This window comes from Calonectris borealis, chromosome 10, assembly GCF_964195595.1.
Source record: "Calonectris borealis chromosome 10, bCalBor7.hap1.2, whole genome shotgun sequence".
Lineage (NCBI taxonomy): Eukaryota > Metazoa > Chordata > Aves > Procellariiformes > Procellariidae > Calonectris > Calonectris borealis.
In genome coordinates, this window is record NC_134321.1 from 13,103,341 (window position 1) to 13,128,785 (window position 25,445).

The 25,445-nt window shown below is 41.4% G+C and overlaps 1 protein-coding gene across 13 annotated transcripts in view; it reads right to left on the reverse strand.

Moving 5' to 3' along the window:
• Positions 1-25,445, reverse strand: part of CHCHD6 (coiled-coil-helix-coiled-coil-helix domain containing 6) — a 116,452-nt gene that overhangs the window by 33,401 nt on the left and 57,606 nt on the right. For 8 of the 13 annotated variants that reach the window (XM_075158905.1, XM_075158912.1, XM_075158910.1 and 5 more), the window contains 4 exons: positions 20,788-20,858; positions 8,706-8,772; positions 7,687-7,766; positions 4,859-4,994 (listed from right to left, as the gene is read on the reverse strand). In XM_075158905.1, the coding sequence (XP_075015006.1) occupies positions 4,859-4,994; positions 7,687-7,766; positions 8,706-8,772; positions 20,788-20,858 (354 nt within the window). Of the gene's footprint in view, positions 1-1,937; positions 2,041-4,858; positions 4,995-7,686; positions 7,767-8,705; positions 8,773-20,787; positions 20,859-25,445 lie in introns of all 13 variants that reach the window. The other 5 variants (XM_075158913.1, XM_075158914.1, XM_075158915.1 and 2 more) reach the window with 3 other exon arrangements.

A 25,445-nucleotide genomic window follows, 5' to 3' on the forward strand; every position in this document is an offset into this window, starting at 1 on the left:
AAACAATCTATAAAGCATTTTGCAATCCATCAGAATGGAAACATCTTTTTAACAAGAGCCTAATGATCCAGAATGATCAGAGATACCTGCAGTGCAGCCCGTGGCATCCAACACAACCTGAAGCTGTTTCTCTTAAGCAGAGAGAGATTCAGGTTGCTGAAAAAAAAGCTCCCAGCAGGCCACGCTTCAGCAGGATCCAAAATGCTTGAGCGAAACTGCTCCATCAGGACAGGACACTGCACGACTACCTGTGGCATCTTCTCAGCAATCTAGGTCACTGCCCATAGATTAGAGACAAACTTCCAGCAGAGTTGCAACGCTTTGCTGTGTGTGCCAAACGGGATCTAGGTTTTTACAGGGATCACTTGGAAAAGTAGGAGCAGTAAATTAACCACATTCCTTTTTATTATGGTCAAGGGCAAAGAAGAATGCAGTCGACTCAAGGTTATGTTAAAAGTCTACCTCTGCTGGAATCTGGTCAATCAGTGTTTTGCAAGGGCTTGTTTGCATAGCAGAGTGACTCACAGTAAACGAGCGTGAATTTTCCCTGCACTTCCATTACAAACCATGAATGTTCATATACAGAGAAGTTGCTGTACCATAAACTCACTCACCAGTTTATTGCATTGTAATTTCCTTATGTAGACAAGCCCTAAAGCCTTGACAGAAGTAGGTTTACCTTCGTCTGTTATGAATAGCAGACTCGTGAGAAGCTGGACACAGAATAGGGAGAAAGAGTGCAGAATTATGAATGGCTTCTAGCTCAATGTATACAGCTCCTATTGACAAGGGAATACATGTGTCTGAGTATGCAGCTCTTTATAGCTTGGTTTGGCCAGGAGCTAGAGCACAAAAATTTCACCTCGGTCCTTCTATGAAAGCCAGGCATCTAGAGACAGCAAGAAAACACTTGGGAAGAAAGGGATACATGCTTTTTACTAACAGACATTTTTCTGCACACAGTCACAAGAAGCAGGTTCTGTTTGAAATCTCAAATCACGTTAATACACGGTCACCAGAGGCTGCATTTTTCAAGTGGCAGCTAGTCAGAGATTCCCTGGTATAACCACCAATTACATAACAAATTAACAAACTAAAATTTGATGGAAATTCAGATTTGCCTACTGGTGTGAACAGGACATAAGGGAAGCAGAATGGGTCACAAAATATTCTGAAAAGCTTGCATATAAGTGCATATTTGCAGGGGTATTTGCAGGGAAGCAGTTCAGTAATAAGACTCAGACTTAAAAAAAAAAAATTTGTTTTTCCCCTTCCATCTGGACTCAAAGTAAGAAATTACGCAGCTTTCCACTGCCCACTCTCCTTTTCCTTCCACACCCTCTTCTCATTGGCACGAGATAAAACCTTGGGGAAACAGCAGCAGCAATTTTCAATTCTCATTATCTAACGGCAGCAGTAGCTCTTGGTGAAACTTGCGGTCAATAAACTACAGGCAATTTTAAAAGACACAATGGGAACTGCCCCTCCCACAGCTGTCCCATTATCCCAGCTTTTATTAGATTTAAAGCCAGCGGTTTTTATGCTGTAGCTGAAGTTCTGCAGAGCCATGAAAACAGACCACCAGAAAAGATAAAACACTCCTAAATTAAACAGGAGACATTACAGTAACATACTCTAAAGTCAGAGGGCTCCCACATAAGCAAAGCACAGGACGCAGCAAGCAACCCAGAGCCCGAGTGGGCCAACACCGCTGCAGCGAGCCAACGGCGGCCCAACCAAAACTTAACATTCAGGATGGTACAAACGGCAAAGTTAGTGAGCAGGTTAGGCAGGGGAAGTTGAAAGCATACTAGCTACAAAGGCATACAATCAGAGCAGGTTCCTGCTCCCATAACTCAATGAACATCCCACTACAGGCATTAACTTTGGAGTTCATGGCCTGGATGTGCCTCCCAAGCACAGAGAGAAATACTCACTTGTGATGGCAATTCAGCTGACCTGTTTCAGATGACTGTTTTAGGATCAGATGCGCCATGCTCTAGCGGTGCCTATTTCTCTCCCTTGACTACAAAAGAAGCCCTGATGGCCAGAAAACATACAAAACAGGTAAAGTCAGTTATATCCCTACCATGCACCACAATAAAGTAACCTGTTCCAGTAAGAGGGCCTGTACAGGAAATGAGCAGAAAATAAATTTCAAAACTCATTAAATGATTACCTGATATATTTGTCCATGGGGCAGAAGTAACTGAGGGTGCATCTCAGCTCCCGACTCAGAGATGTGCACAGCAATAGGCAAAGGGAAACGGGTGCCCAAAGGAACAGTCTCAAACCAACTCAGTAAGGGGGAAGATGCAAAGAATAATTCTCATCCACTGTAAGCTGTAATTTTCACTCTAGAAATCTAGAGCTTGTTTTCTCTGAGTCTAATGTATACCATGCCCTGGAGACATTTTTACCAGCCATCAAAAGGAACTTGCAGAGAACCAGATGCTTCATTAAAGAATATTCACCAAGCCTTATAAAATCCTTAGTAAAAAGCAGAAGAACAAATCACCAGCGTGCAAGTGAGCTGAAGTCACACATCCAGCTTTGATTACAACCTCCTGTACTGGAAAACAAATCGTGTTTAAAAAAGAGGAAAAAAACACCCAAGAAATCAAGAGATTCTGGCCTCTCTTTCCCACATTCCTCCAACCTGAATTTCCTGAATGAGGAATGCGTGAGACAAAGCCATTTGGTAGAAGATGCTAATTTAAACTTAAAGAAAAATAACAGCTTAAAAGGGAAAGGGAGGAGGGAGTTTTAATGCTTAATGAAAAAACACAACAGCTTGTGATAGCTACATATATCTCAGGAGTCAGAGGACTCAGTAAGAGCAGTGAGGCAAATTGTCAGGGCTTGAGCTGTCCTGGGACAAAGGAAACTACAGAAGATGTACTGCCTTACACAAGTTTTATTTGAATTGTACTCTAGCGCCTATACCTAGCTGCAAGGTTTAGTTACCTATTCCTTAGTGTCTCTCACCCCTTCTTAAAACATAGCACGGAGATTTTCTGCCACATTGTCATCATCCACAGCAAATTAATGTCCTATGCACTGCTCCTTTCAGGAAGTTTCTATAACAGTGGGGAAAAAAATTTCTGAAGTTCACTGAACACTCCGGGAACCAAGACAACCCCCAGTTTTTGGTTTATAAAGAAAATCTATCAAAAAACCGTACTACCACACAAATCCAAAAAAGATCCAAGTTAATAGGATCTTTCACTGCCCTCTGCTGTTACCAGTCATTTAGCTTCCAATTTACTCTTTAATAATGTCGGGCTGGGGCTCAGGGCTGGCAGTGTCCCAGCCCCTTTCTCAGGCGGGTTGGAGCCGCAGCTTGCAAATATGCTGAAGTTTAATGCAATCTGTCTTCTTTGGTAACCACATTCTGCCTGCACTGCATGCAATAAAGATGTATTGGTAAATGCATTTACTAAAGATATACTCCACTGAAAAGGCTACAAGCTTGATTTACAGGAGGCAAGGAGGAAGCATCAGGTAACGGAGGCTGGCAATAGATGCGCCAATGCTCTGCACACAGCAACAGAGGGCATGGATTGTGCAGCGGCAGCACAGGCACCGCTTTACTTTAAAACTGAGAAAGAAAAAGAAACCACATGTTTTGGGAGCTGGGGACTTTAAAGATATCAGAAAAAAGCCCTTTCCCTGGCAGCTTTAACCTTGCTGATTTGCAGACATACAAAGACCTTCTTTGTAAACAGGAAGGAAAAAAATTCCACTAGGACTAGCAACAACATTTGGTCTAATATATCCTGACAATTTTCCCATCTCCTTCTGTCGGGCTTCTTCTGGGAGCCGGCTGGCAGCTTGTTTCATGTTATACTTAAATCAGGCATACAGCTTCCCCTCACAATGCTAATGCGACAGAGAAAGACTGCTTCGATGAAATCTCCACCTCTCCCCCACCCTTTGCATTAGTAATCCCATGAGAGGAGTCTCAGCTTTCTATTCCCAGAAGGCTCCATCCTTTTCCCCAAATCCACCTTACGATAGTCTCAGCACCTTTTAGAGAATTTTCTATCCCCCCCCAAAAAAAAGAAAAGCCTGCCCTTGAGGGTCGCCTGACCCACTGAATTCTCAGGTGGGGAACAGCATCCTTTACACTCCAGACAGCCCAAGCAGCAGCTTATGTCTTACCACTCACTTTTCCCAAGACCCTATCCTAGTTGTAATGTCCAAATACTTCATTTTTCTTTTCTCCTTCACTTGTTTCAATAGCCAGAAATTCTTCCAAGGTACTGAGCAGCCACTGTCCTAAGGCATCAACAGAATCTACTAGGGTTCTGCATCTCAGAAGGAAGAGCCATAAGGCTTGCTGGCCCCCCGCACAAGATGAACCGTTTTTAGGAGTGTGCAGTTTTCTTAACAGGCAGCAGCTTTGCCCAGTAAAGAAGCTTTCCTCATGCAGCAATGAAAGGAAGCAAGACCTCCAACTGTGAAGTCCCATAACGGGAGGATATTTAGAGCCTGTTTAAAATGTTGCCGACATTGGCAAAATGGATTTGCCTACCGTTTGCAAAATAGAGCATCCAAGAAGGCAAAACTTGGGAAGATTATTGTGACTGACTTTGAAACCTAGGAGCATTGGTGCTACTGTTTGGGTGGCAGGTCAGTATAACAGGACCCACTGACGGGAGTGAAGCTGGGACATACCAAATGTGACTGGGAAATGTGGAATGAACGTGGGAAAATGGATCCCAAAGAAAAACTGTTTCCTGTGAACATTGCAATTTGACTAATATTACCACAGCTCTCAAACACTTCCCAGAAGAAAACACCACGCAAACCAAGACAGCAAAGCCCACAAGTACAACAGGAAAGCTTTTGTTACCTTCTGAGCTGCACTAACACAGCGCTGATACTCCTTAGCCAGCTCAGAGCATTTGAGCACTTCACGTTTGTTTTCTTGGTAGCACTTCAGAATTTCAGACTGCAGGCTTGCACAGACAGGATCAGTGTTCCTCCTCCTGCAGGGAAAACAAGCACAGAAAGATATGTGAAGAGGAGTTTTCACCCACTTACTACCATTTTACCAGTGACATACATACTAATCTTGTGTTGGAGTCACCTAGCCCTAAAAAAATAGAGAAACTGGTGGGAGCAGCAATCACCAAAGTGGGTCAAATGACCAACAGTGCCTTTCAGCTGAAAAATCCAGAGTACTTAGCAGAAAGAAGGAATGCTTTCTTTCTAGGTTGGTGTGGAAGGCTGTTTTACCCTTAGATAAAACACCATCTCTCCTCCGCAGTCAGGAAAAAAAAATATCAATTCCAAGAGGTTCAACGATCTCCCCAACTCACATTGGAAATCTTTGGCAGAACTCAGGAACCCTGGCTGGGCCTGCACTAGATCTGTAACAGTCTGACAAGGAACTGAACGGACTTGTTGAATAAGCCGCCTCGATCTATTGAATTCTCATCTATTTAAACACTTCAAAAAATCCAACATAGTTGGAAGCACTGCAATTCTCCTAGTGACTAGAAAAAACAGAATAATAGGAAGACCACATATCTTTTTCTTTGTATTTCTGAAGCAATTAGTACTCATACCCCGTAAATGGCATTGACAGCTACCCAAGAACAATTAGGGATGATGTTCTTATACTCTAATGTGCATGTGTACATATGGCACATCATCAGCAACAGTACCAATAAAGGGGAAGGTCGTTGTAAAACAATACCAGCAACAATGGCACAAACACAGTAATGACAGTGTCATCAGCTGCACAGGCTGGCAGACACAAATTGCAGGAATTTGCAACACAATTGCCATGGTATGTTTTACCAGAGAACAAGAGAACATATGCTTAGGTGTAGCAATCCTCAGATGCTGCCTCCTAAACCATAAATCCATTTAATTCCTTGCATTTTCTGCCCCAATATGCTTAGAGAGATCTGTGCCCAAATATAAACGCACCTCTTGCTTCCAAAGCACTTGATGCTACAGGCAGGCATTAATGCCATGCTATGATATATTCATTTCCACATAACAACAACAGGCACTCATTCAGCAACAGGGCTTCAATAACCAGGCAGGAAGAAAACATGACCTGATCCCTGGCATGTCTCATTCTCTCAGGTTGAACAGATTTCTAAGAAACATGAAATCTTAAACCAAGATCTAAAAGCTTTTGGAGAGCTTTTGAAACTCAGATATGAGTTTCAAAATCACACTCACTTTTGTAAGGTGCTCACAAGGCAAGTGGAAGGGCCAAAAGAAGAAAAAAAATTATGCCCTTTCCATATCAGCAACCTGGTTGCTCCCTCAAAATAGTTCGGTTAAGACATACTCCAAATGATACTTCTTCAGTCCTCAGTCCTACTGCCAACATACATGGACAGACTAAGAATTTATTAGTAACAGTATGACAGCCACACTCTAAAACACTGAGGTTTGGATCAGAAACCACCAAAGATACTGCAGAGACTTCTTTTTCTACCTCTTCACTAATCTTACAGCTTTTAGAAGAAACTTATTCTATGCATAGTCCCTAGAGGCTAGTGTGCATTTCTAATTTCTATGTTCTATAGCAAATCACCTTTAAAGCCTCTAAAAATCCATATTCTAAAAAATCTTCAAATTTTGGAATAGAAAAGAACCCAGGGAGAGCTTCAGAAACTCATAATGTTGGCATTTTGCTTTGTCACTAACTTTAATATTGCTCTAATCAAATCAGTGAGACTGTGGAAATGATACCAAACAATACCAGGTCAGGAAATACCACCAAATCCCTCAATTCATTGAAGAAGTTAAGACTTTTTAAATTACGTTTTTTAAACTCAGTCATGTTAAACTGGAAGGGCATTTTGTAATTTTCATGCAGAAAGCTGGAAGAGTAAAAAGGTACAGCATGCCTCGAAACAGTCTGTATTCATCTGAACTGAACAATATGGTACAAACATCTCAGAGAAATATTTAGAAGAATGCTTGAGGTTGCCATTGTCGGCATGGAGAGCTATAGGAACTGCACCTTTTTTTTTTGTCTGTTCCTTCACTGTCCCTCCTATGGCATCAGTCCTCACTGCCTAGAGCAAATATAAAGCTAGGACCCATCTGTGGGCTCAGACAGCAGTGCAAAGTCCGTGGCCCCCGGCTTTAGGAGACACCTCGGTGCTCAGCCCACAGCACAGAGGGCTATTTAAAAGCCACACAGTGGTGAGCGAGAAGCCACAGAGTGAGTGTTGCTGCCTAAAGCCTATCAGAGGCAAGGGATCAACCAGCACAGAATGGCACGCATTGCCCAGCGAGTACCTAAATCAGCATTCATACATGCCACTTCCCACAACACAGAGAAGATTTATTGGGTACCAGGTACCCAGAATTGTAATAAGAATATTTTCCTTTATTTCTTCAAAATAAAATCTCAAACTGCGGTAATTGCACCAGCTTCTCAAAACAGATTTAGTGAAACTAATCCACATAACGCAAAGTTGGTAAAGGTAATTATCAATACAAATTACACAAAACAATGTATTAGTTACAATGTATTAGTGCATTCACAAGTAAACTGGAAAGTCAACAGAACCAGTTAAATCCCACTGAGGATGACATTTCACTTTGGAGCGGGAAGCTAGCGCTGCTTGGGAGATAACTGTCACTGTGCCCCACCATGCAGTGTGATCTATGAAACGGAGGGACAAGAAGTAAACGTGAACTCACCATAAGGAAGCATATCCTGCAGAGTCCAGGAGTACACAAGTCACCCACGTCCTGGAGACTAGTTCTGGTACCCATCTGGACTGAAAAGGGGTATCTGAACTGCTTTAGTGAACAATTGCTTGCGGAGCTTTCCTCCCAGCACAGCAATCACTACTCCTGTCCTATCTGACTCAAAGGGATGCCACCCTCCTGCTCACATTAAGTCTCTTAACTTCAGGTTGCAACATTTCCACACAAGTGGGAACTACAGCCCTATACACCAGTTGCACCTTACAGTTGTCTGGCTTTACTCATACGTATCTGAAAGGAAAAGGAATTAAACACAAAAAACCTGATGAAGACCAGCAGTGTTTAACTACAAACATCTCTGTTGAGAGCAATGACACTCAGTTGGCACTAACTAACCTTTAGAAAAATTCATCTTCTGGACACTCCACTACACTACTCTTGGTAAATGTCTCATTGTTTGAGGGTTTTTATTATTATTTCTTAAACAATGAGAGGGAAGGAACATGGTGGAGCAGGGATGAGGTTTGAATACATAAAGAGCAGAAGACTAGTTTGCTTTGACCTTTCTTCTAAAATGGGTCACGGTTTTAAGCATAATATGCCACCACCAAATAAGATAGACAATTAGCCTCCGTCTAAAATAAAACGCGTTGCGATTGCTACCACTATTATCAAAACAGATGTAAGAGGCTCATTTATAGCAGCTAGGAAAAAGGCAAGAGAGAAAGTCTGGGCTGGGAGGGGCTAGGACAATACCTGCGGACAGGGAAGTATGGGAGATGAGCTCTGACATACCTCGGAAATAAATGCAGGACATACAGAATATGAAAGATTAAACCAATAACACACACACTCATCTGTTTAAAGGAAGAGGAAAGGAGAAAAGATTACAGGTGGGAGAAAGGGAAGGATGGATCTAGAAATAAAACTCATTAGCAGTGCCTCCCCCATCATAGCAGAGAAAGAAACCTTTGCATCACCACTGTTCAATGGGAAGGAAGGGTACGTACACATGAAATCCATGATTTCAAATCTTCCTCTCCCCCTCCCATGGAGGGATCTAAATCAGGTCTTTGTCTGGAAAAGAAGGCAGAGGTTTTCTTAAAATGAAACAAAGAGCATCCTTCTCTCTGCTATCCCTTGAGGTAACACAGAACGAGCATGATCTTGCTGCATTTTGACACACCGAGAGTTACCAAATCCTCTCTATCACTGCGTATTCCCTTTACTTTATTTAATAAATGAAATCTCATCAACTTATCCTTCTTCTATTATCACTGCTGACATCAATCTGATAATATTGGCTTGGCGTGGAATCGTGCTAGTATATGTCCTCTTGATATTTAATTTAAGAGAAACGTCTGCAGTGGGGTGAATATGTGAAGCAAGCTTTTTATTACTGGCAGCAGTAAGGACGCTGGGAGTGAATTAGACATTCATCTTAGTCAGGGCCAATCTAGTGGCTCAGAAGAGGTTTTCTTCTTAACCCTCTCCTAACTGTTCAATAGCAGCAGGTAACGGCTGCTCCAGTCAATAACTGCATTCATTTGTCTTGGCAAATTCATTTCTACATGGATATAAACCCCATGAAGAAGTGCTAAGCGTCTTGGAGGTTAAAGCAAGGTTCTTCGAGAATTTCCATCATAAGCTCTGCGATAGTAGGAAGATTGCTGGTCTAAATGTCCATCAATTAATCAAGAAGCAACACAGCTTCCAAAGACAAACAAACTTACTGCAAGAAGCAATTAAGGCAGTATCATCAGGATACAGATCCCATAGACAGAAGGTTTCAAACACAGCACAATGGCTACTAGCTAGTTGCTGCTGACAGGTTCCCTTTTTGGAAGAAGAATTATGGACTCAGTATTGGAAAGCCAGGGAAAGCTGGAAGATGTGTATGCATTTGCTAGTCCCTCCACCCAGCTGAAAAATCAGACTAGCCAAGCAGAAATACAACTTTAATGCTTTAGGACTTGGCAGCTCTTTAAACTACTGCAAAATCAGTAACTCCACAGTGAGTACCACACCATCACTTGGCTTTACCGGGTGGAGCAGCAATTCCAGATGGAGTTAAGAGCAAGATCCTCTTTTTACTTCTTACTGTGGGAAATCATTCAAGCTGAGAAAAAAATCAAGATAGAGACTGATGGTATCTAAACCTAGACATTTCGATACCTCTGCTCAGAAAGTGAAAAACAAAGACACGCAGGATCCCTCATATAAGCCAACTTTAGAGTAGCTAGCTCCAGTGCACAGCTGCAAACAGCAACCTAAATGGGGTAGCAACCTGGAATTTCCTGTGGGCTGCAAAATCCGACAACAAATGGATTAGCTGCTTTCTGCTGCATTATTTGACTAAGACCAGTGTCTGAGCTAACTTGAGCAAACCACATTAGTCACCACTGTCACTAGAGTGCAGACGGCCTCAGAGGTCAGCAATGAGGTGCACGGGCAACGCTGTGGGCAAAACCCAGGGCACACAGCAGCAGTTTCTGCATGTCAGGAAGGAATCAGAGATGTGTCATATAGTTGGTAGCATGTTTATATATCCAGAATAATCACATGCATTTCAGACTAAGCTCAGTGATACTTTGGTCATATAAATGTGATGTGCTGCCATGCTGTACTGTACATATATAAAAACCGGTAAGTGGTTAACTGACCTGTAAAACTGCATTCTCCCTTGGGTAGCAGTTGGCTCTGATGGCTTCTCTTTAACATGTCAGAAAAATAACTCCAGACAGATGCAATACACAGCACATAGAAAGGTTCCATCCTCCCTCATTATTGCATCCTTGACATTTACAGCAGAAAATTAAACACAATTGAAGCATTTCATTCACATATAACAAACTCATCAGCACAGAACAAACAGCCAGGAAAGCTAACTTTCAGCATAGGCTGCAGGATGCTGCACTATCACAAAGCAAATACTATGGCCTCACTACAACCTATAGGATTCCCTGATCCTGCACATCAGCTCGATAACGTGGCTTGAATGAAAGAGGGAAGAGTCATGTTGGAGCTGTTTGGCAAGTGAAATAAGAGATGGAAGAAGATTAATAGATTATCCAAACCTCTACTAAAAATTCAGTAATATTTAAGCTACATAACCTAGCACAGTGTAAACAGACTGCATGCCTCATGAGGATAAACTAATGTGATCAGGAAGGAAATATTTCTGATCAGCCTCATGATTCAAAACACTGCTCATCAGGCTTTGCCACTGATCTGGATGGAATACAAGGCTTGTAGAAGTAACATATTGTGTAGAGTACGAGGGGATGTACTAAAAGAAAAGGTGAAACCTCGTGACAATTTTCATGAAAGCAGGGGCACTACCTCCAAATCTCAGCTGAAGCAGTTGTATTCTTGTCTTTCTAAGTCCTTCCCATAAGCTTTGTCACATTGTCTGTCTGCAGCACACGACTGCACAGCTGCAGTATTTCCCCTCTCTCTCTCTCCCCCTTGACAGCTGCATTTCAATAATAGGTCACCCGATTCTCTTTTTCCCTACCTTGTCCATGGAAGTGCCTAATGAATGCATATTTATAAAGTACTATGAGTTTCTGAATGACTCTGTGATCGTACAAAATTTGTCACTCAAGTACTTCCTAATCTGCATTCCTGTTCTGACAGCTTGTTTGAAGCTGCCACACAATTCCCCACTGCAATTCGTGCACTTGTGCACCCTTGTCCTTTCCAGGACAGATACCTCCTTTCCTTCCGATATGCAGAAGCTGTTCTGAAATCTTCTGCTGTGTAAGTAATTAGATTCTATCACTGAGAACAAAAGTTAACACAAATGTCCAAATCTCAAATGTCGGCAACCTGTAGTGTCACTGTACTGCATTCAGTGAAAACAGCCTGACCCAACCACATTTTCTTCATCAAGCAAAAAAACCCAAACACCCAAACTCTAAAATATACAGATTGAAGTGGAAAATAAGTAAAATTTAGCAGTTCTCTAAAAACCTCTAATTTTGGAAATCCAACAACATCTCTCCATTTCAGTGATGAAATTTATGCAAAGAGGTTGTGTGACCCATCCAATGCTGGTTCCAGCTCTCTATCTTACTTACTCCGACGTATCACAAACTCTTCTGTCCTCCTATACAGTTTATCTTCACACACAAGCGATCATTTCCCATTTGACCAATGGGTCATCCTAAAAGACTTCAATTTATACTTCATTGTGCTTTGCCAAGTGCAGTTTCAACCAAATTTAACTGGCTTCCTTAGCACCCCATAAACTGAAGGCACTGGGGTTTTGGTGGTGGGCTGTGGCTCTTTGGGGGAGGAGGAGGGTAGCAATATGCAAAAAACTGTACAAAACCGTATAAAATTAAATGATCCCTATCCTACTGAACCTGCAAAAGCAATAACTAATCATCCCTATTAGCATTCTGCATGGCAGATGGCAAGTGGTTTGGAACAATGAGAGACTTTTCCCCACAAGTGGATAATTCCAATGTACATTTGGATGTAAATTCTTTACTGATTATGATGGTAGAATACTGAGTTATGAGAAACTGCCAGTTTGGAAGATGAAAGGAAAACTACTGCCTCTTCCTTCACTTGCCAAGAGATACAGAAGTTAACAGAACTGGATCTCCTGCCCACAAAGCCATGCGCCATTTTTTCCAAAGATGCATGGAAGCTGACTAGCAAAGATGAAGAGCCTAAAGTTAGCAGCAAAACGGTCTCTGGAAGCCAAGCAGGAATGAGTCAGAATCTTGTTGCTGGAAGGAGTTCTCCGAATCAGAAAGGAAGCTGGCTCAGCTCCCACAAGGCAGAAAAGCAATATAGCAAGCAATAACTGAATCTGAAAACAACACACAGCCCAACAAGTGACCCGAATAGGGATTTTCTTTCTTCAGATAAAAAACAACATCTAAAAACTGGTTAAGATTTCAGGTCAGGAAGGGAATGCATGCAGCTTACAGAACGCATGCAGCACTGGCCCTAAGAATATATGGGTTGTGGTAGTGCTATAATGTCTCAGGGTTAGCTGGGGAACTGCCTGCTGGGAGAATGCTGGGTCCATATTCTTTCTTGGTCTATTAAACCCCTCCCCAAAAAGTATTCTAAAGAAAGTAACTGAACATGTGATAGGCTGATTTCATATAACCACAAGACATGAGGGACAGACAGGTTCAGTAAATTTTTCCTACGTGAGATGACCTCGTAATGATGTCAGACTGCTAACAAAATTTTCTTTTTAAAAGAAAACCCTGACCACTCATTTGAACAGCAGTTACTTTTCTCAAATGCCACTAAGCACTGTACTAGGTCCCTACGGTTTACACCAGACTACACAAAGAGGTTATCAATGACAGACAAAAATATGAGTCCGTCCATTAGTATATTCTGCACTGACAGAGTGGCATATCCTGCTAAAGATGAGAAGAGAATGAAGCTGCCAACCTTAAAGTTCAGGTGGGATCTGAAGCTAAACAGTCACCTTATTAAAAAAATCCCCTTGCTTCTGCCCACATGCTCTAATCTTCAAAACCACAGTGCCCCCTTTTACCGTGCTCTGCAATTTGCTGAGTACTGACTCAGCAACATCCCCATTAAGCAGTTAATCATCCCCCAGGGAACATCAATAATGGCGCTTTCAAAGAACACACACAAAGCCTTGAAGTCTGTTTTTGGGAGGGTTTTTTTTCTTTTTCGTTTTTAAGTCAATATTATAATTTCAAGAAGTCCTCAGAGATTTGAAAAAATCCTTATAGAAAATAATTTAGATAACATGGTTTTAAGTTTGGAGAAGAGAACATGAAGTGTCTCGGGTGAGTTAATGAGACCCATGCCTACTTGAGGCTGCTCCATCACGCTGTTAGCGGCACTCACAGTCGGCACAATGCTGAGAAGTTCTCTCCAAAGAAACAATATTCATCCCTGAACAAGCAAGCGCTCCTGTCTTCTAAATGCCACTTTTTTGGGCCAAATTAGTTATGATTGTAGTCGGTGTGGTATGTGTATGTCCCAGACAGGCAGGCAAGAGACACTTCCAGGACTAACAAGGAAAAGAAAAGGACAGGAAGGAAGAACCAACCCCAGCAGGGTCCTCTCACAGTAGTCTGAGTACCACCTGACCTTGAGACTCCAAAAGCTGGTGAGACCCCATAGCCTAGAAACCTATTTCATCATAGTAACTTCATAACTATCAAAATCACACCAAATAAATAAATAATAAAATAAATTAAGTCATCGAAACCTGGTCTGATAGCAGAGATCGTTTTCTCTCCCTTTATACGGGAGGAAAGGATCTCAATCTCTCATGAGCCAACAACGTCAAACACCACCAACTTCCTCTGTGCAGATGGATCACCATGATGGAAGGTGTCCACAGCCGTCCTGCCACGTCCTTATTTTCTCAGAAGATGGAGATACAGAAGCTCTGACCTACAGAACAAACTATTTCTCTCCTCAGATTTCCCCCACTGGTACTTGCCTTGGTGTCTCCTATCATGCCTCCATCGCTCCAGGAGGAGACTCTGACTCAACAGTAAGTAAAGGCATTTTGCACGGCGCGTATAATCCAGAATCAGGAATACAATTACTGTTCAAAATGGCAACATTGCCCTTGAAATCAGTTGCTACTGAATTAATGACCAGATTGTTAGGAGTGTTACCTCAACTTTGCCTTAGGCTGTTAATTAGCAAACAAGTCATTAATTCACTGGTAACAAGTGGTTTCTCAGGCATTATTGCTTCTGACATCTTTAATTCACCACTTTTTTTGGAAAGCTTCCCCAGACAACTTTAACCTCAATCCTCAACAAATCAGCCCCATGCCACTACCACCAGCTCACTATACAAAACACACACTTGAAGACAGAGGCAGAAAAACACAGCAGGAAGAAGCTGAGCTGGTTCATTAATTAATATTCATGATACTTTCCCAACTCAAGCCAAGGGGAGGCGGGGACCAAAGGCACAAGAAGTTCTGGACTTTGATGTGGACCTGTCATTACATCTAAATACAGAATAAAATACTATGACACCTGGAGAAACCTTGCTTCCACCATGGTACACAGCGGAATATGTAATTCCCAATCTGAGGACAGAGATCTGCTTCTATTTTCACTGCATTCTCTACGATAAAGAGCTTTGAACTGAAATATTTCACATACTCTGATGCACAAAGTATGTCTAGCGTTTGTTTTAACAGCTGCACAAATATCCATGCTTTTGAAAACAAACTGAATTTGGCCTGCCAACAAACCCTGATCTAAGGGTTTTATAATGGCAACATTACTACAGAATACAAGTGCTTTCCATGTAAAAATCGATAGCAATAGAAACATCCCTAATAGACTACACGGAGTCTTTGGCACCTATTCCTTTGCTTTTCCAGTCTTTGCTATTCAGGTCTTATTTTATAAATTCCCAAGTTCTACCAATGTACCTTTGAAGAAAGGCTCTTGCAATTTTGAAAAGATATATTAATATTTCACACCAGTTTTTCAGCACTAACAGAAATGCAATCTCAGTTCATTGGACTGATTTATTAGTCATCCCTCATCATCCATGATATCATCATGCAGACAATACTGTGAACACTAGATTAGAACATCATTTTACTAACTGGGCAAAAGGAAAGTCTTATTTATAACCAGCATCTTAGTAATCCCCAAGAACTGAACTTCAAAAAGAAGATTCAACAGCTTGGATTAGGTATACAATCTAATAAATTTTCAAGATTTAAAATTCCGTTCAAAAAAGAATAATCTCACCCAGCTGGAACATTTACACAAATCTGTTACATGTATTTGAGTTCTATTACCACATACCGTATTCCTAAAGTAGTAGGGGAACATACCTTGCTTGGAATCAATGCACTGGTACAAACAGTTGCTTAACAACAGGCCTTCCAGAATTCATAAAGAAAACGTTTACATGCTAATGTAAATGAGTGAAAATCTTTGTGAAGCAGAACTGAAAATGATCAGAAGGTTTTTCTTTCAGTAAAATTCACACCATGCAGAATGACACAAAATCATAATTGACCCAGCTACTCTTTCACCCTCTTTTGAAATAACTTTGGGGAAACTCATGCCTTACAGCAATATTCCAATTTCCTACTAACAGCAACTTTATAAATGTGAGAAACAGCAAATCTTTGATTAATAACTCATCTCAGCACAGACAGAAGTAGGAACAACTAACACCAACCAAGCACTGAGGGAAGAACAGGACTGGGATGGAGCCAAACCATTTTTTGTGAAGGTACCATCATTGCAGGGCACAAAAGCACTAATTTGAGATAAGGCTGGGGATGAGCTCCCAGCAGTAATCAGTATTGTATTCCTGAAAACTCTTAAATCCCTATTGCAGAGGCCCTTAATTTCAACACTGAATTAATCATTTATCTAATCTAATGATAGGAGAAATCACAGAGCAATTTTGTTTGAAAACTATGACGTCTTCACCCTTCTCCTTGGGCTTCATGACTGTCCACATAATAACTATTTCAGAGCTTGACTCCTGGGCACAACCCTCTGTTGAAATACCTGAGGCCTCATAATAGATTTCAAGATTAATAAACTCAAGTATCACCACATAACTATCTTATAAACCTTCCAGTTCTATACAAACAAGAAAAAAAAGAAGAAAAAACAGAAAAGGCAGTTCCTTTAGGTTCCAGTTAGTGTTGCAATTTTAATTGAGGGGCCATCAGCCTCATAAAATTTTGTGCAATTCAATAAAACCTTCATTTCCATGAGTACTGAAAGCAAGCCATAAATTCCCTGTTCCCAGCAGACAGTCCCTCTATGAACGTTCTCCCCCTACCCCCACTGAGTCAGTGTGGTTCTCTACTCCATGTTCAGCCCAGGAGGATACTTACTACGTGCCAGTTTCTCTAACGTAATCACCTTAAATACTCATGCCCATTAAGTTTAAAGATCTTAGGACCATTAAATGGATCTCTTAGATACTAAGTCCCATATGGAGTAAATCTCTTTGGCAGTTTCTCCACTGGAAAAAGCTGCCTTGGATTCAAGGCTGATCTCTATCAGGATAAGATACCGACGTTCTTTATGCACTCCTTGATAGCAGCGCAAAGCATATGCAGTCCTCTCAGCACAACATGCAAAGCAACACAGCCATCAGTAAGCAGCTTCAGAAACAGTTCTGCAAACTATAAGGAGATCTCAGAGGGAAACTCAGCTTCAGAACAATTTTATCTTTTAACAGCTTCCTAACCCCTCACCCCACTCCTGCAGCTTTACCTCTTAGAGAGAGTCATACCCCCACCCATGCCAATTCTTGCATCCAGATTTAACAACTACAAAAATAAAATAAAAACGTGATAAGACAACATTCACAAAAGAAAATAAATCAAATTTTTAAAAAAACAGCATTTTGAGGATAAATCTAGAGTGCCTGCACTAAGCCATAACCTCTTTACTGATGTTTTTTTCCTTTCCCTTAACTGATTCAGGGACTGTAATAACATTTAATCCTCAGAAGCTAATCTAAATGTAACACTCAAAAGAAGACAAAGACAACACGACAGAAAAAAAATTTGGCCACTGCCTTTTGGGAGTGCTGCTTTATCCCCGGAGCGAGCGCATTAATAGAGCTTGGAATGAAATGCCATTTTATTCTCTGTAGCGGGGAGGGGATTAGGAAGTTGTCTTCTCTAAACCAAGTCTGAGTCATGGCTCTATGAACACTGAGAAAAGGATGTGGAACGAAATGAAGGGCGGGGAGCATTGGCTTTTTATTTACACGCTGCTTCTTTTGTGGGTGGTTACTGATGCGCACAGTTTGCTAAACAGGGGAGGAAAAAAGTTCTAGGTCCCCAGACTTTAATTCTGTTGGTTAACAAAAGAAAAAAATAATAATGTACCGATTACAACAACATCATTGAGACAATATGTCGGTGGCAACTGTCCAATTCACCACAGCATGTAAGCAACAAGGGCAAGTTGCTTAAGGTGCTAAAAGCTGCGCTCAGTGGTTTCTTGTTGCTAGGATTTTCTTCCTGGGAGAAAGAAACAGGTTGGACAGAGCCCAGAACAAAGAAGGAGACACTGTGGTAGGAGGAACGCGGAGACAGGAGCAGGTTGGGTTCAGGTGAAGAGATGAGGAACAAAGTCCATTGCGCAAGCCAGGCCATGTAGGCATCAAACTTAGCATCCTACCTTGAAGTAGAAACCAAATGCTAATGGCTGTGTAAGTGATTTAATATGAAGCTCAGCACTAAGTACTTCACTTCTGTTTCTATACAAAAGGGGATAGGAAGGTTTACCTGCCTACCTCGCAGACATGCTGTGAAGGGTCACTGGTGGAAAGCTTGTACAATATTCCTAAGTCCTGCAATGCTTGATAATCACTAAGGACAGGAAATAGTCTGTGGAACACCTGACCACTTGTGCAGAGCTGTAGGTGTTGATAATGGAATTACAAAAGTCAATAAATGCCAAGAAAACACTGTTTTATTGTTTCAGATATTTCTTATCTTTGCTTCAACATGGACTCCGAAAAACAGGGTACTCACTGTGGAAACAGCCCCAGCTCTATTCCCCTCTTCCTCCATCAGCTATGCTGATACACAATGGCAGAAGACAACAAATACAGAGTAGATTGGTCTCACAAGGCACAAGTGCCAGGGGCAGGTCAAAGAGTTCAGTGAAACAGGGATAATATAAGCTAGGGAAGAGACACTACAGGAAGGAGAGGCACTCTTCTCTGCAGATGGAGAAAGTGCCACTCCTGGTTTCCTTTCGTTACAGGAGCAGTCGCAGTCCAGCACTGGAAGCAGGCAGACCTGGGCTTCATTCATACTTTGGCTATATTCCAGTTCATGTGATTTTGCTGAAGTGTCAGTTTATTCCTGCCAACCAAGCTACTAGATCTGCATAAATCAGTCTTACCTATCTTAGCACTTACTGTGCTTGTATGTGTAATATGAAAGTGCAAAACAGGATGAGCAAACCATACTTTTCACTGAAGTCACAGGATCTTGTAATTTATTACCATAAACAGGCTGTAGAAAGACTTGAATGTACAACGCCTAACAAGAGGACCTCACAACATACAGACTTCAAGTCCTACCAATTAAGCATGAATGCCAGTGTACAAAGGAAGTTTCCCAGTCCCTGTCCCAGCCTTACCATGACCCACACGTGAGGCATGTGCATTCTTTAAGAGTGTTTGTAACGGCATGTTGTACACCAACGCAACGATCCCAAAAAGGATCACTGCGTACTGCTGTAAGAGATGCGTACACTGCAGGCTGATGGGGCAAAGCAATGATTCTTCCCGCATGTACAATTATCAAAGGGCATTATCAATCCCAGATCATGCACTCCAACATGCAACTCAGTGCAATCCTAGCTATTGCTGGCAATTTCTACTGTAAAGAAATAGACAGTATGATGTTCACCTTCTCCCTCAGTTTCACTAGTGCCACACAGCTTGTCCCTTCTCAAGGCATCTCCCAGCCACGTTATCTTTTCACACAAAATTCACATTAGGGCAGGTGACTCTTTCAGCTGCAAGGAAGACAGCCTAAGGAATCTGTCCCTTTTTGACAGCTCAAGTTCATATGGCCTTCAAATAGAAGGGCAATGTACAATAAGGCCAGAAGCCAGGGACTGGCAGATGCTGAAGGCTCAAAGAAAAGGGGAAGGAACCCCTAAGAGACCATAAACACATTTTCTGAATCTTGAAAGAAAGAAGTCATTAGCATTTGCGTTGGTCTCAGCCACTAACCTTCATGGGAAATGGTTGCGTTCCTGAGTTTCCTATATTACCAGTCTTCATCTCCACAAGAAACAGAAAAGACCAAATGAAACTGAAACCTCAGGAACCAAACTTAAGACTACTATAAAAAAATACGTTAGTTACAGTCTAGTAATAGCAAGTAAAGAACATAACCCAAGGTCCCAATCTCTTCCTTTACACAGTCACAAGGATAAATCGTTGCTACATGTGTTCCCAACAACTGATCGCACATCTGCAGAAGCAAATCCAAGAAAAGACTGCATTGATCAAAGACTGTCAGAACTTTATGTCCTATGAATTTTTAAAATTTTATTTAAAAACAGAATTTAGAATTCTACTATGGAAAACTGCATGAAAACGCATGCAATGTGTTAGCTGCCTTGTTTTGGCTTCTTTAGCAACTTACTGCTTGACTGTCCAAACAAAAATGTGAAATTACAACAGGTTATGTGATGCTTTGGCAGCAAACATAACTTTAAATAAAGACAGCACAATATACTGCACACCCCACTAACATATTCATCACTGCTATATTATCTATTTATGCAATTAAGTATCATACAGTCTGGACTGGACCCAACTGGACTACATATGTTGCTACTCCAGCTTACTGCATGTTGGCCAACTGTTTACCCAACTGAGATCCGAGTGCTGCTCTTGACAGTGTAATTGCTTTGGACTCATTAATATTAAAGAATTATAGAAAATATTTTTTCTTGGACAGCTGTTAGTGCATGTGGAACAATGAGCTATATAACACTACTGGCAAATACAAATGGAATTTGACACTAAATACGCTCATGGCAAAAAGACATTAAAGGTCCGCTAATTCTGCCAAGGCCAATAAAAAAGGTCAGAAAAATCATTGCACCCATTCTAAGAAAACATTCATGATAATTACAACTCTATTTTCATTGAAATTTACAGGGCTAAGATTTAGGCTGTTTACCTTTTTCTTCCCTAGACAATGAAAACTTTAGAAGTGGTGCCGTTCTTCCTACTCCCATGCACCAGCCCAATACTGCAATGTGTAGGTTAAATACATTGGGTCAAAGTTTGAGCAGACTAAACACGTTCCATTGCCATTTTGAAAACCCTAGTAAATACTCCCATTTAATGTGAATTTTCTAATTCACATGTCTTCTCCCTCATTCTCCCTTGCAAGATCTAACAACTTTATACTAAATGCTGTCAAGCTTGGCACAGAAAGAGAGGATGCTAGCTTACAACTCCTCAGCCCCCTAAATACCTGACAGGAGGTAAATTTACAGGAATATCCAGAGGCTACACACAGATTGTTATGAAATGCAACTGGAACTGATGAAAAGAACAAAAATGGCTCCTCACTTTATCCACTCTTCTGCCTTGGCGGCTGCCTCCTGGTACTGCTCGGATGTCAGCTTGTAGATCTCTGCATTCTGAAACAAAGAATATAATGCTCAGCTCTAAAAATTAAAGGCATCTCAGATCTTATCCCGTCGCAAAGTTATCTTCTATAATTAATAAAGATTTCTAACAACAAACAGCATATTCAGTTCAAAGAACACAAAAAATGCTTAAAAGTTGACTTTCTTCTCCGCAAAATGCATCAAGGCCGCAACATGTCCTCCATTCTGCGCTTCACCTTTGTGAAGGGAAAGAGGGGAAAAGGTCACTAACAACCCACTGTCAGCTTTGATCATTCCATGTAACCACAAAAACAAGGTGTTCCCAGCACCGAGTTATTTTGAGTTAGGTTGTGTTTTGTTCTGTTTTTTCATTAATTGCTGTGAAGGATCTTGTAAGTTACTGACATGCAAGTATCAAAATTGGCTGCTAGCACTGGAAAATCCATTTTACATTTCAGTGCTTCTACTTATGTTACTTATTCTTTAAAAGAAAATTATGCAGCCTGTTTCCCTTTTAACAACATAGGGAGGCATATCAGGTATCAGTTAAGGCACTGCCAAACAGAGTCTGGAGTGTCTTGCTGCAGGGCTTAAGAGGTTTGCATTAAATTCTCCTGAGCTTGCACGGAAAGAGTTTTAGTTCGCAACTGCTCAGCTGCTGAACATGGAGGATGAATTCCTCCTCTCGGCTGCACTTACAAGCCTCCCAAGCACAAAAAGCAGAAGGGAATGGCTACGCACCCCCAGCGCCTTCTCTGCAAGGTCCTGTGTTACTAAACGGCTGATAAAGCTGCTCTAGGCAAAGCCTCTGGACTTTATACTGAAATAGCTGCAATTGCCTCACTCAAAACTCATCTGCAAGGCCCTTAGTCTGAAAAGGCACAAGCAGAAAATATGCAATAATCAATCAAAAAAGTGACAAAACGGTATTGAAAGCGAGGACAGCTATTCATTTAGGGCTGGTTCTAGCTGCTGTCTTGTCTCTCCCCAAATTTGGTCATTTTATATAGAATACTATTCTTGCTCTTCTTCATTTATTTTCCCATAAATGCAGCTGTGGTCCTGCGCATGATGAGAAGGCACATACTGTTCAGTGGTTAGAAAAAGGAAAGGACAGATATAACTCAAGTTCTATTAGCGGTTCTGCCACTTGTGCAATCTTGGGCGAGTCACCATTCTCCATCTGCAAGTGAGGGATAACAGCTGCCTGTATCACTGAAGTTGTGTGAAGCTTAGCTAATTGGAAGGTTTATACAGGTTTTCAGAGCCTAGGTTTCAAGGTGCTATATTTAAGCATTTTATCTCTGGTGCCTGAATTTATGTCACATACCGGAAAACCCACAGAACAGACTTTGCTTTTCCAAACTTTGACCTACAGAGAGACAGACTTAAATTGAGAAATCATGGATGAGTAACCACTTCAAAATGCATTTTTCCAGCAAATTGTCATTAAAGTTTTCATTTACTTACTTGTTACATAATGGTCAAACTTCTATGCTATTAAACGCATTTTACTCCTTCCTATAATGAAAAGTTCAGCTTTTAATGGAGACTTTTTCTCTGTCCTGTAAACAGACCTCATGACTTTCAGCTCCCTGCTGTTACTTATTCACACATGAAACTACAAGACCTGTGCTTCATTAATTAAATTTGCCATTAAAAATTAAATAATGTGAATAAGTAGATGTAAGCGTTATCTCCATGGGTTTCGTAAGTCTCACCGTTTCTCCAATTACTACCCAAGCAATTTTCATATTTCATACTGTCTGATTTCTCAAAGGGACTGGATTTGAGAGATCAAAATGAGAGAAAGTGGGAAAGAGAGAAAGCAACGTAGTAAAATTAAACATTTTTCAGGCAATAGGAAGCAGCCCCGTCAGATACTATTAGCCTGCAGCACTCTGCAGTGAAACAGCAGCAGGAGAAGAAAACAGGAACAAATATGTTGTACGTGAGACTCAGCATGAGGCTAGCATTTAACCCACCTAAAGAAAGAAAAAATAGCCAACAGATTCATTTACTGGTTGCACTGTCGATTAAAGTGGTTGTGGCACAACCTTGCCTAGTTTATTAGAGAGAGAGTTCAACTGCCCAGGCCCAGTACTATCGTCAGCACCATCTGCAACAACATCAGCTACAAACATGGACAAAAGTAGCTGGGAAAGAAACTAGTATGAAATAGCTCTGGATCCTAAAGCTGATGAAAAGCAGGCAAGCGAGAACCCGAATGGAGAGGCAAGAATCTCAGTGAAGGAAAGGAAAAGAGACCTGACCTCAAAGAAACCACAAGGCACATGGCACGGTGTGAAGATCAAGGAGGGGCACAGAAGACCTTCAACCTCAAGATGAAAGCTGCTGAGTTTTAAAAATGAAAAGGAATCATCTTTGCACATGATCCAACTGGGCCTCTTGCCTTTGAGTCAGACCTCTCTGCTGCCTTCTTCCCCCCTTCCCCTCAAAAACCCTAAAAACCCATGAAGCAGTATTTCCAATGCTATAAATCAGTATCTTTAAATGCTTCCCCAAGCAAGAAAAACAGTTTTACCATTTAAACCCGAGTTCGTTCAACAGATAGACTTGTTAAACAGGTTTTCCTTGGCCTCTAGGCCTTTCTACCTTGGGAAAGTCGCATTCACTTTTGTCCTAAACACTAAATGAGCAACAAATGGACTAAATGAGCAACAGATGGGCCTTTCAGCATGGGCACAGTCATGGCAGGATCCGTGACTTGGGACTTCTACTTACAGAGAATAATTTTCCAAGTATCCTCATCTATACGACTTCAGATGCAAGATCTGATTCATTTTCAGTATTTTACCCTATCGCATTGTGGCAAGGGATAATGTTCCAATGGCCTACAAAAATCTAGGAGTTTATAATAAGGTCACAAATGAGGAATCAAGCCAGGAACCACCTATGCACTTCCAGTGACTTCAGCAGAGCCACCCACACACAAAGGCTATTCAGCAGGATCAAGGTGCGGTATTTGCACTTGAAACAAAGTCTGAGCTGCCTATAGTCTTAGTGAAGTCCTTTAGCTTCATGAAACGATATTCGGTTGCACAGTAAAAGAGAGAACATTCAACAAAAAATTACAAGACATCAACACTGCTTTTAATTTACTCTCACAATATCTGATGCTTGAGATAAAATGGCAGCTCACAAAGAAAAAGTTGAACATGAGACCTCAACTATTATTAAATAAAGCTCCTGGCAGTCTTAGTTGCAGAAATAAGTTTAAAAACATGACCAAGGGACACCATAAGGGCTCAAATAACAAGAGACACAGAAAGAATGAATGAACCACCTAAAATGTTTCACTTCTCTCAATAAAGCTAAGCCTTAGGGGAGCCAACTTCAGAACATCAGAGCTTTGTCATATGGGGAGAGCGCTCTCCAGAGAGGACAAACAAACTAAACAAAGAAATGTTAGTTTGAAAGATTTTCCCCTGCTATTAAATGATGGTTCGTAGCAAATAATAAAAACAGTAATAAGTTATAAAAATACATAACTAGAGCCTAAAGACCAACAGAACCACTTTCTTTTACCCTGCTGCTTTTCTACAGCAGATTTGCTGCTATACCCTTGCTCCCCACTCCTCCCAAAACACCCTTGCACTAAAAATTCCCCTTCCAAAGGGAACCAATTTTAAAACTTAGCGCTAAATTTGGAGTAATTTTAATTCAGTATTCCTCCTCAGCTGCAAACATGCAGAGAAACTCCAACACTCACTATTTACACCTCACTACACTGCCCAGGCCCTTTCCACAATATATAGCAAAGAAAGTAAGAAAACAATATAGCAGAAGATGGAGTTCTCAGGGTTATTTCAGGAGGGAAAGTAATTGAAGCATAAAGAGAAAACCCTGCCAGCTCATTCTCACATTGACATTAAACCACATTCCTTACAACTTCAGTGAAACATGCGCTACTTGCGGTAACATGTAAAACAGAAAACCGAGCAACGCAAGCATGAGGAACCAGAAATTAATCAGATTTTAGGCAAAATTCTTTGTGAACATCAAGCAGCAGCAGCAAAAACCTGACACCAGGACACAGATTTCTCCATCAGGTTCAGTCTTGGTCAATAGATCAGAAGGTGTTTGGATTAAAAAAAATCCAGACCACCATCACCACAGCTATCTTGAGATATTTTGACACCTCAGAGTACAGAAGCTTGTCAGTGGTCACAGTGCTTAAAGATACAAAGAGGATTAACAGCTGTTGGAATGCTGCCAGCCTAGACAAATGCTAGTGATACCTCTGATGAAACGGAGCAGGCCAGCAGAGGCCTTGACAAATGCTGCAGACGACAGCTGGGGGATTAGATGGTACAATCTGCCTCGCACCTGACAGGCACATTGCTTCGATCCCCTCTCCCGACATCCACGCTCACCAGCTTCCACCAAACTTCCCGCTGCAAGGCCCACTCGAGCCGAAAGGAGCACGAGAGGTGGTGCCGCGTGGCGGGGGCAATATGTGGTGTGCCCCGGGAGTAGGAAACACCGCAAATTTGGGAGAGAAAGGGGAAAGAAAAGCAGAGGTTACTTCTCATGTATCAAATGTCAACTGGGAGATGTTCAAATTCCTGCTTCCAGCTGCTTCTAAAGCCAGAA